The sequence below is a fragment of the Oryzias latipes genome, chromosome 24, assembly GCF_002234675.1.
Source record: "Oryzias latipes chromosome 24, ASM223467v1".
NCBI classification, from domain to species: domain Eukaryota; kingdom Metazoa; phylum Chordata; class Actinopteri; order Beloniformes; family Adrianichthyidae; genus Oryzias; species Oryzias latipes.
The window spans coordinates 20,961,744-20,978,955 of record NC_019882.2 but is presented as its reverse complement, the minus strand read 5'-3'; the positions used below and the strand labels follow the sequence as shown (position 1 = coordinate 20,978,955).

Sequence of the window (17,212 nt, the reverse complement as noted above, 5' to 3'; positions counted from 1 at the left end):
TGAAGTATTTGTAAGGAGAACGGAAGATACACTCACTGATGACGTACTGGTGATGCTGTCGTACGGTGTCCTAGTGCCACACTCTAGTCGTCACTAAGCTGCTGTACTGGCCCTTTACTGACCCTGCATGAATGCTGTATGCAGAAGGTGTGCACTTGATACGTGCCTGGAAACGAGCTGTCTCCTGCAGCACGCCCGTAGAAAGAAAGTGTGCATGAAAATTTTCACTCTACAGGCTCACCAAGTGGTCTACGACCTGGATATTTATGCGGGCCACTGTCGTTCCCTATACAGGTTTGACCATATTTTGCCCACAGTCTATATCCATCCATAAGAGCAGTTGTGGCTGAGTTTGTTTACAAAGCCAAAATAAAAAAACAGGGCCTTCATTACAACTGGATTAATAATAGTGGGTGTAAAAATAACAATGTGATAGCATTAAGCCTTAATTTGTAGTACAACAGTAAACCAAAGCAGCAGTTCTGTTCCCTACAGACGACATTCAGCTGGAAGCCCAACTGTCTTTTTTTATCTTCAAATAATCTGAAGCAGAGCAAGAGCAGGAGAGCTCAGCATTTTCCCCAGATTCAGTTTTAATTATGCATAATGAAACCCTCCCACTAAAACGCAGAGAATCACTGACAAAACTCCCGAACAAGACCCTTGTGAGAGCGGCCCGGCGGGGACGCTAACCTTGGGCTTAATTAGTTCAAGAAGTCTGACTATAATCATGTATTCTGATCATTTGAAGGAGAAAGGAGCCTGAAGTGGGACGAGCATTAAAATGGAGTCCTGAGGGCATAAAGATGAACGTATTAATAATAGTGATAAAATTGGGAAAAACCATGCAACAATATCAATTGATTGGATTGGATTTTGATAATATATTGACTTGCTGTTGACTTAAAAGACCTGGAGTTTGAAGATGTGGGATCATCTTTTTTTTAAAATCATTTTCCCTTTAAATATCTCTAAAATGTGTGTAGAATCTTCAAAACGCCAAACACGGGATAGTACAGCTGCATTTTATCAGTACTGCTGCTGTGGGGGGGAGGAGTCAGCCACCAGCTCCACCCTAATCAGACAAATGACATAACAGATCCCTGCAAAAACAGTCAATGGTTTTATATCTAGAAGATGATGTAGGTCATAGGATGGTGTGGCTTTGTGTAATTATATTTCATGCAACTCAGATCCAGTTATTTTTCTTTGTTTCAGTTTCCATTTTCAAATTGCCCAGTTTTGTTTTTTTTCCTCACCTTCACTTTACTGACGATCATAAAGTGTTTTGGATTTTCCACACCAGAGAAACACAGTGATGCTTCCAAACGAGCTTATCAGACTAGATAGCGAGAGAAAACCTTAGCTATCTTGTACTGTTGAGACTGGATTTCAAATCTTCAAATAGGTCAGTGGTAAACACTGGCTTGTAGTTTTCAGGCAAAGGAGAGTGATGTGAGAGAACACGCTCAAACAAGAGACTTTATTATGCTAACATGCTGCAGAAGCTAGCTTCAACTAAACAACCAACTAGCGCTACCCTCCTTCAGTTGATATTATTGCAATGAGGATTACAATAGCGTCAGTGTCTCTGTGTAGACTCGATAAATCCATAAATTAGCTTTAGTCTGAATGGCTTCTTCAGTTGAGATTTGGTTGTTTCTAGATCCTGTTTATAGTTAACACTTTAGCAGTTAGCAGGATGTTTTCTGTCAGAACAACAGCAAACATCCTGAGGACACGGTAGACAGATTCTCATCCTGTTGACACTTTTTCCTTCCCCTCCGTTCTTGTACAGTTTTTCCTTCTTTATCATGGGAGTTACGTTCTAAAAATAACCCACGATAGACAAAATCGTGGGTTAATTATTTAGAATAATTATGGATGTTTTAAGGCTGTACAACTCCTCACTACACACTATTCACTTTTCTTAGACGGGAACTTTTTCACACTTTTCTCTCTTATTTAATCTCTCAAAGTTCAAACCTGTTTTGGTAGAGAACCACTATATCCAAATTCTCTTTTCCTATGGATCTTATGTTTTGCTCTTTGTTAGCTACTTTTTTCATTTAGTCTGTTTTGTCTTTATTGACTCCGTTAATCCGTTTCCTTGGTTCTTGAGAAATCTAGGTCTGTTTATTTTCTGCAGTGAAAAGGCTAACAAGATTTAGATTTTAAAAATAAGTTGGTAGGGTTTGCAGTCGTGTATCAAAATAGAAAAACAAAACTTTCACAGTGAAGCCCAGTAAACTAGCCTCTCGTTCTTCACGGCCATTTAGCGTATTTTACAGCTTCCAAACATGGATAACATTTTTATTCATTCTGAAAAAAAAGGTTTGATTGGTTTAAATTATGGTTGAAACTGACAGATATTAAGAAATACCAAACAGATTATTCTTGTTTTCATTCTTTTTCTTAACCCGTTTTGGCCCCTATGGGGCTCCCGGAGCCTATCCCAGCCAATCGTGGGTGAAGGCAGGGGACATCCTGGACAGGAGCCAGTCTGTCACGGGGCCACAATCACACACCCATGCACACTCACATGCACACCTAGGGACAATTTAGAGTAACCAATGAACCTATGGAGCATGGACGGTGGGAGGAAACCGGAGTTCCCGGAGAAAACCCACGCATGAAGGGGGAGAACATGGTAACTACACACAGAAAAATTCCCCAATAGTGTTCTGTTTGGGTCCCCTAGGTGGGACTTGAACCTTGTTAGGCTAAAGCGCTAACCACCATGCCACCGTGCAGCCAATTATTACTTTTCTTTCAGAAAATGATAACAGAAGTCTTAACACAACTTCATTCAGAGTAAATGTCCCAGTTCTTTACATTTATTGGTCCTTTCGAGTTTTTAAATGTCTTCTCAAGAACAGAAAAGTCGTTATCTTTCTTCTATTTAAACATAAAGGTGTTAGGTCAGGAAACTTATTTTGCTGTAAAGCAGTAAATCTAAAACCAAAAAAGTCAAACTTCAAAAGAGAAAAATCTGTTTTAGTTTTGGCGTTGCAGTTATAAGATCTAAATAAATAAACTCATAAGACAGTTTGAAGAAACAACTTAAGATAGTTAAAAACACGTCAGAGTCAGAAACTGTTTAAAGTCTGTTTGCACATAAAGCGACTCAAAACGATGCAGCTCATGTAAACATGATGCCTAAACTCTTTTTCTGTCCTGATGTTTTTTCCATCAGGAAAACTGTGAGCTCCAAGCTCTTAGATTGCATCACTTTCAATCCACATTGAATGCATTTTTCTTTTTTAACTCCAACACATCATTTAGAAAAGTCACACGTTGCCATAATGATTGACTCAGCCGCAGCTCCCTGAGTGCTGCTACCTGATTTCCTGCCAACTCCCGCCGAGAGAGTCCAACTGCGCCAGACCACTTGAAGCCGTTCCCTATTCTCGGACACTTGACACATTTTGATTGATGGTGGAGCCGTAGTGAGTTTTCCTTGGCCTCTCCTGCATGCTTGCGGTGTTTAGCACCCGCAGCATCACAGCTAAACATGATTAAGATTCTGCGGCGCTGCGCAGCACAAGCTTGCTGATTGACCAATTTGATGTTGGAAATGCTAAACAAGATGGGGCTGGTATTTGACAGACATCAATGTCAGAATTTTCTGTCTTCTGTCAGGGCGACAGCAAACATCCTGCGAGGAGACAGTAGACGCACCGATTGCATTTTTGGCCTAACATTCCCATCCTGTTGACACCTTTTCCCTCCACTCTGTCTCTGAACAGTTCTGATGGGGAAAACTGATGAATAAATGCAGAAATGTACACGGCCTTCTATACACGCAATACAGGGAGGACATCTAGGAGCTCATTCTGAAGTGCTTGTTGCACCTATTGTTTGTTTCTCAGCTCTGACTATTCATGAACTCTATTCCTGAAGTGAATGCCTGATGCAGAGAGGCAATAGATTAAGTTCAAAGGCTCTTTTATTTAACACGCGTATATAAAAGCACCCTTTTGCTTAGGACGACAAAGAAATAAAATAAAAAAGCTTTCCACAGTAAACTGCACCAACCATCAACAAAATGACCGCTAAAGGTGTCCACGCAAACTTCAAATGCGTTCCCATCTCACCCCAGTAAAAGGAGTTGAGAAGCAGACTTGTTTGATGGATTTGAGCTGAATACATGTTCATCAAAATAAAATACAACGTTTGCTAGTAATAGAACAAAAAATATGTACCTCAAAGTCTTCAACATCTTCCAACATTGTGGAAAAGTGAGTTGCAAAAAATTTAAATTGGTTTAAAAATTAGCATTGTAAAACATAGTTTGTGTTCCACAACTAAAGGTTGCCACACATATTAATTCAGATATTAGATTTTGCTTGGTCCTAAAGAATCTTTAAATTAACAAAATGTTCAGATAAGACCCAGTTATTTTCTTTTCCTTCCAATCTTTATCCTATTTTTGTAGAAGGTTGAGGAGTAGACCAGCACAGCGTTGTTGCTGTTTTTTTCCGCTGTTTTAGCTTTAATAAATTTAGCTTTTGGGAGATTTTTGAGGGAGCAGTGAGCTGCAGTTGGCGGTTCAACCCCACAATCCCAAATTTTGATAGAGAAGATTGAGTGAGCAGGAACTGGGTATCCCAAGGGACACTACACCACTTAGCCATTCAATCAGGCTAAGACTTCAAATGGTAAATCCCCATATACTTATTTAGTGCTTCCTTTATATTACTTTAAGGCCCAAAGTGCTTTAGAGTCCTATTCTACCATACACAGACACACTGGTGACAGCTCCGCCGCCAAACACTGGTGCCAACATATAACCACCAAGAGCAAAATGGGGTTCAGTTTCTTGCCCAAAAACACTTCAACACATGGTAGGGCAAGGCGGGAACCAACTTTGCGACCCTCAAACCAAAGGTCGACCACTCTACCCCTGCACTGCAGCAGCTAATTTCAAAATTAGAGTTTGGCTTCCAGTTTGAAATAACTTCTGGAGTGTTTACGTTTGTCAAGTTCTTACAAAAATGTCTGCATCTGCTGTTCAGGTCATAAAGGCGATAGAAGAAGGGTACCGTCTTCCAGCCCCCATGGACTGCCCCCCAGGTTTACATCAACTAATGCTGGACTGCTGGCAGAAAGACAGAGCAGAGCGCCCCAAATTCGATCAGATAGTCGGGATCCTCGATAAGATGATCCGTAACCCCAACACCTTGAAAACCCCGGTGGGAACTTGTACAAGGTAAGGACATGAATCATTAAAGAAGGGTGCCTTAAACACTTAAACGTTTTTACTGATATTTTAGTGCATTAGTAGATGATCAAAAGTGTCCAGTGGATGATTTAGCAGCTCTAGTTTAAAGATGAGAGATAATTCCTGGAGAATTGATTCCCCATAGCAGCCGCTGTATGGCTTTATGGACAATAACAGGGCTTTTAAATCAATCTCTATAATGAGTTCCTACTGCTTTAGAGTGCAGAGGGACCGCCAGCCCTCCCTCTGACATTTGTCAGCCGACTTCTATTTGCAGTCTGAACATACTTTGGATGGAGGGACACTATCCTTTTAGCTGTTGAAAACGGCTAAAGTGAAAATGCAAACTCTAGAGTAAAGGATATTCTTACAGTAATTTTTTTTTTCCACTTCAGAAGACTGATGATCTGTTTGAGGTTCTGGCAGGGTGCAGCATCCAACTGGCATGTTTTTGATGTTTCCTCTCAGTTTACAGCTCTGTGGGATGTCTTGTTTTGTCTTTTGCATGCTAAAGTCTTTAAGTGGAACTCTTCCTTCTTTTTGCGTGAGACATAAACGCCTTTCTTTGCTCATCCTGCAGACCAATTAGCCCACTGTTAGATCAGAGCACACCAGACTTTGCTGCTTTCCGCTCGGTGGGAGAGTGGCTGGAAGCCATCAAGATGGAGCGATACAGGGACAACTTCACAGCAGCTGGCTACAGCTCCTTAGAGTCTGTGGCCAGGATGTCAATCGAGTAAGTGGATATGAAAGCCTCTGGCGGGGCAAACATCAGTGGATAACTCTCTGAGCAATGGTGTTTGAGTTCCTCTGAATCTGGGGAGTCCAGTTCCAGTCATGGAGGGCTGGTGTTTTTCAGAGATTACCGCTCTACCCCCTGCTTTATGATATGATGTACATCGGGTGAGTTCCACCAATGTCAAACAGAAAGGGCAGAGGTAGATGTAAAAGAAGCTGGACACTGACCCTCCAGCACTGGAACGGGACACCCCTGCATAATCTGTAGAAAAATTTCTTGAGTTTTGGTAGCGTGTTGGAGAATAAAAATACACTAAAATTTAGTTGCAACATTTCACCCCAGTTGCGACGTGCATGAATATTTTTGTAACTATTGCTCCTTGCAGAAGCTCAGTCAATGGCCGTGAAATGACGTGTGTATTCATGAGTTAGATGCATCAGCTTTCTACATTCAAATACCGCCCTTTACCAACTTTTAACATAAATCCAACCAGCATTTAGTGTTTAGTCTTTTACTGTTACTTGTTTTGTACTGTAGTATGGCAGATTTTTACTCCCTAAAACTCTTTTGTTAGTCGCCCAATCGTTAACTTTACCACAATTATTGGAGCATAACCATGACTCCAAATCAAAGGGTGTATGGTTTTTATTTTTTTTATTTTCTTAACAATCAGCTGTCGCCATAGTTGCTGTCAGTAAATCAGGCTCATACACAGAATTAGACAGTTGTGCTTCTAAATAAATTAAATCTGAAACAAACAACCATTATTAATGTTTAGCCCTAACTTTTGGGCCACTTGCATTTTGGGTTTGGCCTCCAATTACAGGTATTAGATGATGCCACACACTGTGATGGGACTTCAAAAGGTAGTATTAGCCCTACGTTTTAGTTTCTGATTAAAACAGTAATCATTTTTAATGATCGATTCTTCTCAATGTCTATCATTAGTGGCCCACATGATAGTACTGCTGCCACAGACAAAGGCAAATTGGCTGCATTGCCTCGTCCATCATTCTCTCTGAAGTTCCTGTTACTAAGAATACAGTCAGGCTGGGGTCATTGTTTTTAATCCTTGTGCTATCCTAGGCACTTTACCATTGGGAGTTGGGTCATCTAGACCCACTAGACAGTGCTCTGAACCTATTTTCTTCAATGATTTGTGATCTTCACTGGTGTCCATGGATTCCATGAAATCTTTCCACCTTTATCCACCTTTGTCATGGTAGGGAGAACACATCAATGTGAGGGGTGGGGGCACCTAAGATAGCACAAGGGGTTAACTGAAAACTGATGTGCCTCTGGATGAGCCTTTTTGTCTGCACAACAAAACTACATTTTGTTTATATTCAAGGCTTTTTACTGAATGCAGCCCATACATCCCTACGAATCATATTCATTTCTAAAGAAACGTCATCTACTTCAGAGAAGGGAATTTGAAAAATTGCTGTTAAAATGTGTGTGTGAAGTTCTCTAAAACCATGTATTAACCAATGCTGTGCTGGTTTCCAGGGATGTAATGAGTTTGGGGATCACGCTTGTGGGCCATCAGAAGAAGATCATGAGCAGCATACAGACTATGAGAGCCCAGATGCTGCATCTCCACGGAACGGGCGTGCAGGTGTGATGATCCGCGACGGTCCGCCACCGTCAGGACGAAAAAAACCAAGACAGAACTTCTCTGGAGCAGCGCCGGAGAAGAAACCGGGATGACAGTCAAAGTGAACGGACATCTGTCATGTTTGACTCCTCCTGCTGCGTCCAGAGTGAAATCACTTCTTTGTTCCTCAGCGAGGGATGGAGGTCCGTCTCTTCAAAGGGCACTAAAGAGGGAAAAAGGGCACGAAGCAGCAACAAAAACTTCCTGGACAAGATTTGTTTCTTTTTTTTCTTTGTAGAAGCGCTTATGAACTTGACTACATATCAACGGACGCCTTGAGAAGAGTTAGACGTTTGCGTTTCTTTAATTTAACAATGATTTTAGTGTACATCACAGCTATGAATTTTCTTTGAAAGAACTCATCTATTTGTGGTGGTTTTTCTTGAAACGTTTATGTAATTTCTTTATCTTTTTAGCATCTGCCACAAAGTTGGGTTTTTTTTTTTGTTGTTGGGTTTTTTATGATTGTGACAACAGGGTAACTCCAGTCCAAGCAGAGTGGGTGCAGATGTCAAGAAGCTGTTTGTGCTTTTGCAGCTCTGTCTATTTTTTACAAGCTCTCACACTTGTTTGAAACTCACCACCTGGAGAGTTTGACATGATTTTAAAGGTTTCATCAAGGAGGCTGCATGTAAGTGCAACACAGAGGAGAAAGCAGGAAGCAAATTGCTCTTCTAATGACCAGACGTTTGTCGGCGTAGCAGTATCCTTTGTTTCAGTGTTGGCTTACTTTGGTGATTGATTTGAATGTGTCAGCACAGTTGAAAGATTGTATTCTGAAACTGCAGCTGCTGCGTTTTCTTTTGCCGTCGATGTTGCACACAGTTTGCTTGGTTTATCTGCAAATATTGTTTGAGGGTGGATCTCAGAATGGAGTAGATTTAATACTGCCTTAAAAAAATGTTTAGATTTAGTATCGACAGTATTTTAGGTACTTCAGTGGTGATGCTTTCTGCGGTTGAGTTTAAGTGTTTTTCTTTGATCTTGTAGCGTGATGTCTTCTGACATGACACTTGATCTGGTGTCCACAGACTCAGTTTACGCCAGGAATGACAGTCAGTATAGAGGAGATAGACACATATGAGCAATAATTACCAGGGAGAAACGGTCCTCACCCGACGTTCTTTAAGGTGCTAGGTAGAACTCTGTGCACGCTGTGCTCAGACAAAGCCTCTGGAGAGCAGCCAGAATGCAGAGGAAGTCGGCTCTTTGACCTGGAGCAGCTTGCAGAGCGCTCCGAAAACTGCCATGCCCAGTCATCAAACGATATAATCATGTCACATTTCTCCACTATGATATGCTAAACATTTGATGAAAATCTAACATGCCGTGGAAATGTTGAACTGAGCGGCCGCACAGATGAAAGTGGTGTTTTTGAAACTCAGAAATGTGCCAATCAGCCACCCTGACATCATCTTCTACCACTTTGCACCTCCTAGAAATCAAAGAGCCCTTTCAGGGGCCTGGTTTGAAACGGCAGGACCAAAGGACAGAGTCTGCATCGGTTAAACCGCCCCATCCTGGCTCTGCAGGCGGCCGCACAGCTGCCTCGTTTTTCCACGCTGCTCATCCCTCACAGGCGTGGATGTGACGGAACATGCATTAAAGTGTCTCTTAAGATTTCTCCTCTTTTCCATCCAGATGACTTTGGATGGAGAACAGAGATTGGCAGAAGATGCGCTAAAAGCCAGTCAACCTCTTTGCTGCCATCTGTCTCCACTTCCTAAGGAAAAAAAAAAGCAAAATGGTTTCCTTGTTGAATATGTTTTTCTGCAGTTTCCTTTGATAAGAAAAACAATTTGTCGGCTTTCATGTAAAGGCTCACTAAAAAGGCTTCCGTTGCTTCCTACACTGCTGCTGCAAGCTGAGAAACAAATCTGCTCTTTGAGAGCTGCAATTGTTTTCTGAGGGTTTAGTTTTGCCTTTGGTGCATGAAGTGTAACAACATCAGCGATCAAACCGGGGCTGACACCAGAAAAGGCTGCCTTTATTCATTTTTTTTTATACAAACATGTTTAGAAACATTAGATCTTTTTTGGTTTGTTAGGGTTTTGGATTGAACCAACATGGAGCCTCTAATGACAAAACCTCTGCTGTTTGTATTTATGCTGTCCTAGCAGACGCGCTCACATTACGGTCCAGCTGCACTAAATCTGGTTCTGTTTTTGGCTCTGATTCAGGTTTACGAAGAAGAATTTAGAAGAACATAATCGAAACACCAAAGCTTGTGGTCAATGCAGAGGAACATAAGTAGAGAATTATTAACTTTTTGAGGAGATTGTTGGACTTAACATGAAGACCTCTTGAGAGGCCCTAATCATTTTGCTTTCAGTCAATTCTTTTCCGTGAAGACCGTACATAAAATAAAGCAATACACAACATCTTTTGTCCATCAGAGCAGCTAATGTCTGAGAAGAACACTTGTAGTTTGGATTTGAAAAAGCAGCAGTCGTTAAATTGTGAAGGTTTTGCTAATGTTGCCATTTCTACCTTCCTGTGTTAACAACAGCACCAAACAGTGCTTCTTTTGCTGCAGCTGGAGCTACCATAGCATGCACATTCCAACACTTGCAATTCTCTTATTATTTTTTCTAGTTATAGCACTGATTTGATGCATAACCATATAATAAAATCGATGAGAAACTATAAACTGCACCAGGCAGTAAGTGATTGTTTGCTTTAAGAGCTAAAAACTCCAGAGTTAAAAATTAGTTTTGCTTTAAAAACTTAAAACCATCCCAGAAACTCTTTTTTTTTTTCTTTTTTAGAAAGAAGCGCAAAACCCACCATTTAAAGTTGCCTTTTAAGCAGTGTGATGATTATTGTTTTCCAGTGAAGTCCAGTTTGCACAACATCACTTGAGAAAAAAATAACTCACATTTCCTGTTGCAGTTACTGGCAGTGAATAGTTTCCAACTTTCTGACAGCAGTAATTGAAAGAAAAGCAAAACGGAGCAACATTTTGTGAGCTTTTTCAAAGAAACAAATTAATCACAGTGTAGAGGAAAATCTGGATTGCAGCATTTTTTGGCAACAAATTCAATCCACAATAAATGTTTTATGCTTATGTACACCTAACATGGATTCATTAACAGCCAATCTTTGTGAGGAGACACCAGGAATTAGCCCTGACCAGTCCTCTATGTCACACACACCCTCTTTTTATTGATACAGCAGAGCTCAGCAGTTGGACCCGCGCCAAACCTTTGCATTGAACACAGGCATAAAGTCATTCGGTCAGCAGAAAACTGCAGTTCACAGGCAGCACCTCGTCTCACCAACAACCCTTTCGTCCACGCTCTTCATTTTTAAACCAGGCCCCTGGATGAGGCCCCTTTGTTCCCCAGCGTAGAAAAACCGCTGTTGACTTTTTGCATTTTTATTCTTTCCGTTGTTCCCGTGCTGGGTAGGCAGCAGTTTAAGCCAAAACTGAGATTAATGCCGGGGTACAATCGATTCAGTGCATGGATCATCTGCATCTTTTACAAACTTGCGCCTCTTTACTCTCCGTTTCTCCTTGTTCCTCTCATTCGGGGTTTCCAGTCACTCGTGCAGCTCTTTCAAAAACGGAAAAAAAGCAATGTGAGCCTTTACAGACATGGAAGAAGGGATGGTCCAGGATTGGCAGGCAGAACATGGCGTGTTTGTACTTGACAGCAGCACTGTCCATGTGTCAGAGAGCCCAGATGTGACAGGATCTTTGTGGATGTTTAAACTGTATAACTTGTACATTTTATTTATATTGTTTTTTACACCTATTACTCAGTAGAGAGCTCTGAATACATTGAAAATGCACTATATTTTTCTATCTCACAGAATGATTATTATCACCCACAAGATTTCTGTTGTACATATTTTTTTCATTTAGGACCAAAGACAGTTGATAAGATTTCCATCTTGACTTTTTTTTTCTTACCTCTAGGTTGTACAGTGATACAAAAATCTTGATTTATTATTTATTTTCTGTGATTTTTGAAGTTTTGAGAAGATTCTCTGTTCAGAAGTATTTTCCCCAACAGCTGAACTTTCAGATCCTTTAATTAGACTTTTTCCTGTTCCATAGACAATTCTTTTTGCTTTGTAACCTTTGTAATAGACTGTACATATATTTTTGGAAATATAATACAATCTCTATAGATTTTTGGGGTGTCATTTCTTGTGTTTATAAATAATTGGTTTGCCTTTTCCTCACATTCCTTCAAACTAATTATGTTGATTATTCAATAACACTTTAGGCTTATTAGCAGAAATGGATGAGGTTCTGTTAGCTGTCAGGCAAAGGATAAAAACATACCTCGCAGGCTAATTATAAAACCACACTCTGGTTTGATGTCACTTAATTACATCTTTTTTTTTCCTTTGGTTCAACATTCTTTGCAGTTCAGGGTTGTAAATGTGGTTAGATCATAAATGTAGAAAAGGTGCAAGGCCTGCATTCCAGCCTGTTTATTCAGTATTAGAAAAAAGTTTTATATCTTTTCTAGAAGGGACCATCCACTAAATTCAGGACAGGAATGGGCCAAACCTTTTTTATTTCTTTTTCTTTTTTTCTAACTTGTCCTGTCCAACAGCTGGGCAAACAGATGAGAGCTGAAGGCCTCTTGTGTTGGACATAACTGGGTATAACCAGAGGTATGTCTGAATAAACCCCTTTTGTAATCGAGGCCAAACTTTATTCATTTTAATTGTATTTGAAAATCTTTTGTGTTGGACCGGATGGAAAAGGAAAGAAGGGAGGAAGAAAGAGGGATGTTAGAGAGAGAGGGGGGTAGGAGGGAGATTATAGAAGGGGGGGGGGGGGGGGGTTAAAACCATGAAGCAGCATAAAGCAACAAGTTTCTGGATGGTTATAATCATTACAGTGAGGTTTCAATGTGATAAAAGTCTATTAGGGCGGGGCCTGTCCACACACACACTCAGATGTTATAAACACACCTGTTAGCTGCAAAAATGTCCACCTGTCAGCATGTACCAAAACAGATAATGTTCAAACAGGCATACCTATGCAGTCAAACCAACTAGTGTGAAACATTTCATTCGATCTTGAAAAGTATTAGTGCAAAGGTGAGCTAACACCTGTGCTCAAGTGAGTGTTTATGTTCTTGTAAAATGGATGATGGAATGTAAAAAGAAGGAGGGAGAGTGTCCAGCCACCCCCACATGGGGATGAGCGGGCAGGTTTGGCACATGGGCCAAACCTTTTAACAAAAACTGAGACCCTTTCAGGGGAGTTATCACATTACACTTATAAAGTCCCACTCCAATTATATTTTTAAATAGTGACATTTTCTAGGACATAGTTTCTGCAGAGCGGCAAGAGTTAGTCCGAAATTGACCTTAGCTGTGGGCAGGACCGTTGGCGCAGGGTAAGCCAGTGCTCAGTTCCCATCATCCCGTCTGTTTACACACTCTCCTGCTAGCTTCCAGCCCCTCACAACCTCAAGCTAACAATAGTGGTGCAACAAAAATGGCGAGCAATATTGGAGCTATCCAGGTGTACAGTTTAGATCCAGATTCCAGTTTAGATGAGAAAAACCAAAATGTACATGGATCTTTTTGTCTACCAGTGGATGCATCCCAAAAGAGTGGAGCAGGGAGCTTGTGGCCCGCCGATTGTAGTTTGTACGTAACAATTACAAGCTTTTTCCAAACGCCATTTTTTCGTCTGCTCCTGATTCGTCGCACCTTGAATAAAAAGGCACTCAGAAATACAGTTTTAATCTTGATTTTCTTTATCAATGTCCTCCCTCATGAGAAAAATGGCACAATAACGTGTTAAAAACATCAAAAACATTAGAGTGAGTCTTTAGGAACGGATAACCTGTCTTTTAACCCCAGTTGCTTGGTGGGGGCTCTGTATTGCCTGAAGCTCTGCATGAAGAATAGAAGGTCTGGCTTGTATACACCGCTATTACATTGTCACATGATTACTCATTTGCAAAACCTGCTACCATATTGAGCATCCCAACAAGTAGGGCGATGACAGGCTGAACCTAATGCCTGACACCTACTGCCTTAGTCACATGCAGCTGTACGGGTCAACCGTACAGGAGCCACAGTTGACCCTGAAAGTCTTGCAGTTCCCTTGAGGTTTGTAAGGTTCCACCTTACATGGACATAATTATAATAGAATGTATATACCATTGTCGTGCCTGTGGTAAGTGTATCGTGAAGTATTTATAAGGCTAATGGAAGTTACACGCACTTATGACGTACAGGGGATGCTGTCACACTGTGTCTTTACGTCACACTCTGTTTTCCTTACTGGCACAAATGCTGTACACATGATGTGTGCGCAGGATAACTTGTGGTTGTCTTATTTCCTTACTTCTAACAGTCAGGCTGCACACAAGAAGAGCGCAATAGCTGTGCAAGGAGTACGCAATTATCACGTGAACAACCCTTTTGCACAGTGCGCAGGTTTTTTTTTTGCTTTAGAACCGTTTGTTACAACCTGTTGCTCGCAGCATACCTGTAGGAAAAATCTGCATAAACCTTTTCTGTCTAAGATCTGACAGAGCGGTCTACTAAAATTTTGCGCGTGTCACCTGCATGTATAGGTTTTTTTCATTATTTGCCCGCATGGTCACCCGTAAGGGCAGTTGTGACTAAGGCATTAGGCCTACTACTACAATCATCTGCCTGTTAAGGACTTTTCAAAAATTATTTGAATGCTTCTGATTTTACACTAAGTACAAACTTTATATTTGTTCTACTAGAAATACATGGCACAGACTCTTAAGTTCACTAAATCATCTATCTTCATCCATGCTGTCGTTAACTGCACCCGGGTTTCATTGCAATCGTTTTATGTTTGTGTGCATATTAGCTTTAACACCTGCTTGATCACAGTACATTTACAAAAAGGCGGCATGTTGGGAAGCCTCCAGCTTGAGCCAAATAAAACACTGTGGTTGGACCTTCAGATAGCTCTGCAGAAAGCCTGTACTGTATGAATTGAAACTACATACTGAAGGAAAGGGAAGGATTTAATGACCTGCAGAAATTAAACATGTTAACTCAAGTTATACAGTATACTCATTATTTGGACACTGACAATCGACTGATGAATTATTTGGTTTTGGATTCACAAATACTGTAACATATCAAATGCTGGATGTGCGTGAATGCTTGCAACTCTGAAGACACATTTCTTTCATCATGCTTAGAAGACAACATCTTTAGTTCTCCAAACAGTTGTTTCTAATAACTCAGAAGAGTTTGAATCCCGGCTCCAGTATTTATTTTGGTAAGTCCATTAGAAGCTCTTCACGTCCGCCCAGCTGTCTCAAAGAAACATGGGTTTGCTTTTCACATGAGGTTGGCTTGCCTCCATGTGTTTAGTGCAGCTTCTCCGTTCTCAACTGTCTGATCCAGCTTCAGTCTTTCCATCATTTGAAGAGATATTCTAGGAAAGTGGCCATAGGAAATGGGGGAATGAAGGCGTAGAGTTTGGCTCAAAGATTGGTCCTCCTCTAAACAATTGTTAAATAAAAGAGAATGTGTGTCAGAGATTATTCTCTTCAAAAACACATGGCTGGCTTTTGATATAAGAAGCTAAAAATGAATAAAATAATCAGTGGGCTTTAGAAATGATGGTAGGAAGTAAACCATTCATGCAAGTAGGCTGGAACAAAGACGTAAGAGAGCTTAAGAATGGCTCTTACAGGCATTTGGGACAGCTGTTTCTACATCAAAGCAAGCAAGAAGTGTCAGAAAGTAGTGTGATTTTCCTTTTTTTTTTTTTTTTTTTTTTCTCTACTTGTCCTGTCCAACAGCTAGGCAGACAGATGAGAGCTGAGGGCCTCTTGGGTTGGACATATTTTACTTTAACAAGAGGGGTTATTAATCTTCAGACAAACCAAAGGTATGTCTGAATAAACCCCTTTTGTAATTGAGGCCAAACTTTATTAATTTCAAACATGTCTGAAAATCTTTGGTGTTGGACCGGACGGAAAAGGAAAGAGGGGAAGAAGAAAGAGGGACGTTAGAGAGAGGGGGGGTAGGGGGTGATAATAGGAGGGGAAGGGGGATAAGACCATGAAGCAGCATAAAGCAACAAGTTTACTGGTTGTTAATCATTATGGTAAGGTTCAAATGTAAAAAAAAAACAAAAAAAAAAGGGAGAAACCTACCCTCTCAAGTAGTGTGATTTTCCAATGACTGTATGTGAATGTTGCTTGGAATAACCTAGACAAAGTTGGACATCAGGATCTCCACCTATGTATTTCTTAACCCTTGTGCTATCTTAGATGACCCCCCCCTTCCATTGACGTGTTCTCCCTACCATGACAAAGGTGGATAAAGGTGGAAAGATTTCATGTAATCCATGGACACCAGTGAAGATCACAAATCATTGAAGAAAAAAGGTTCAGAGCACTGTCTAGTCTAGTGGGTCTAGATGACCCAACTCCCAATGTTAAAGTGCCTAGGATAGCACAAGGGTAACATCGTCTTATCTTAACTCTGGCACATATTGTTATTGTTGGTCCATTACACTCAATCCACTTTGAGTACCACACTTAATTGATTTTTTTTAACCAATTATTTAATGAGTTATTTAATAAAAAATAAAACAATTTAGGAGACTCAGAGAACATGATGCAGGGAGAACTTGTATATTCAACAAAGTAAAAATAAAAGAACATAATTGCCTATGAAAAACTACAGAATTAAAGACAATAATTCTGCCAGGTAAAGTTGTAGGCTACAGCATTTGGTCTTGCTTTCTTGCTTATGGAAGTAGGGATGCATTTGGGCCTTAACCTTACAATTACCATTTTGAAAACTGCATTCCACTTAACTACTACTCACCTTCCTGTAAGCTTGGCCACGTTGTGTTAATGCAAACACATTTACAAAATAAAATGGTTGACTGAGGAGGTTTTATCTTGGCGGCCATCATTTTCTCAACGCTGTCTCCAAACCATGCAAACTCATGGGTGACAGTTTTCTCATCTGTCTAAAGTTCCCTCACTTTATATGAAGTTCAAAAAAAACATCAGCTTACTCCCTGAAACCATTCCCCCAATGGATCAATAGTATTTCATTGTCTGGTCAAGAACGTAAGGTTATGCCAAAATATTTTAACGAATCATTGGCTGCTGGTTTCATTTGTTGGGCAGCTTCTTTGTTAAGAATAAAGATGAGGTTTGATACAATGTTAAGTATCACAAGAACAGGCAGATGGCTGTATCCAAATGCAGCAGCTTTATTAGCTCATGAGATCATCAGAGGAGAGACAGTGTTATCTAGATCCAGGCGCGAGTTGGGGCAGGGGGCAGGCAAACAGAGTCAGGGTCAGAAGACAGAAGCTCAGGTCCAAATATAACACTCAGTAATGAAGGCAGTGTGGGACCAACAATACTTCACACTGAGCTGAGCTCAGAGCAGGGCTTAGGTATGCTGTGGTTGATTGAGAATGAGAGTCAGGTGGTTGGCATCTAGAAAGTGTGATTAGAACTCAGGAGACAGTTCCTGCTTGTGACCAAAGGGGGAGACAGAGCTCTGACCTCTGACATTAAGACTATAAAGGGTTAAACCAGACATCTATTTACAACCAACAATACTCCCTCTAACTGCATAAGCAAAC

At 40.7% G+C, this 17,212-nt stretch overlaps 1 protein-coding gene across 4 annotated transcripts in view; it reads left to right on the top strand.

The window, feature by feature from the left end:
• The window catches only part of epha7 (EPH receptor A7), a 99,302-nt gene extending 87,540 nt beyond the window's left edge, over nt 1-11,762 (top strand). For all 4 annotated transcript variants that reach the window (XM_023952732.1, XM_023952730.1, XM_023952729.1 and 1 more), the window contains exons 15-17: nt 5,019-5,212; nt 5,805-5,960; nt 7,473-11,762. In XM_023952732.1, the coding sequence (XP_023808500.1) occupies nt 5,019-5,212; nt 5,805-5,960; nt 7,473-7,587 (465 nt within the window). In that variant the 3' untranslated portion in view covers nt 7,588-11,762. The remainder of the gene's footprint in view (nt 1-5,018; nt 5,213-5,804; nt 5,961-7,472) is intronic.
• Nucleotides 11,763-17,212: the final 5,450 nt, after the last annotated feature.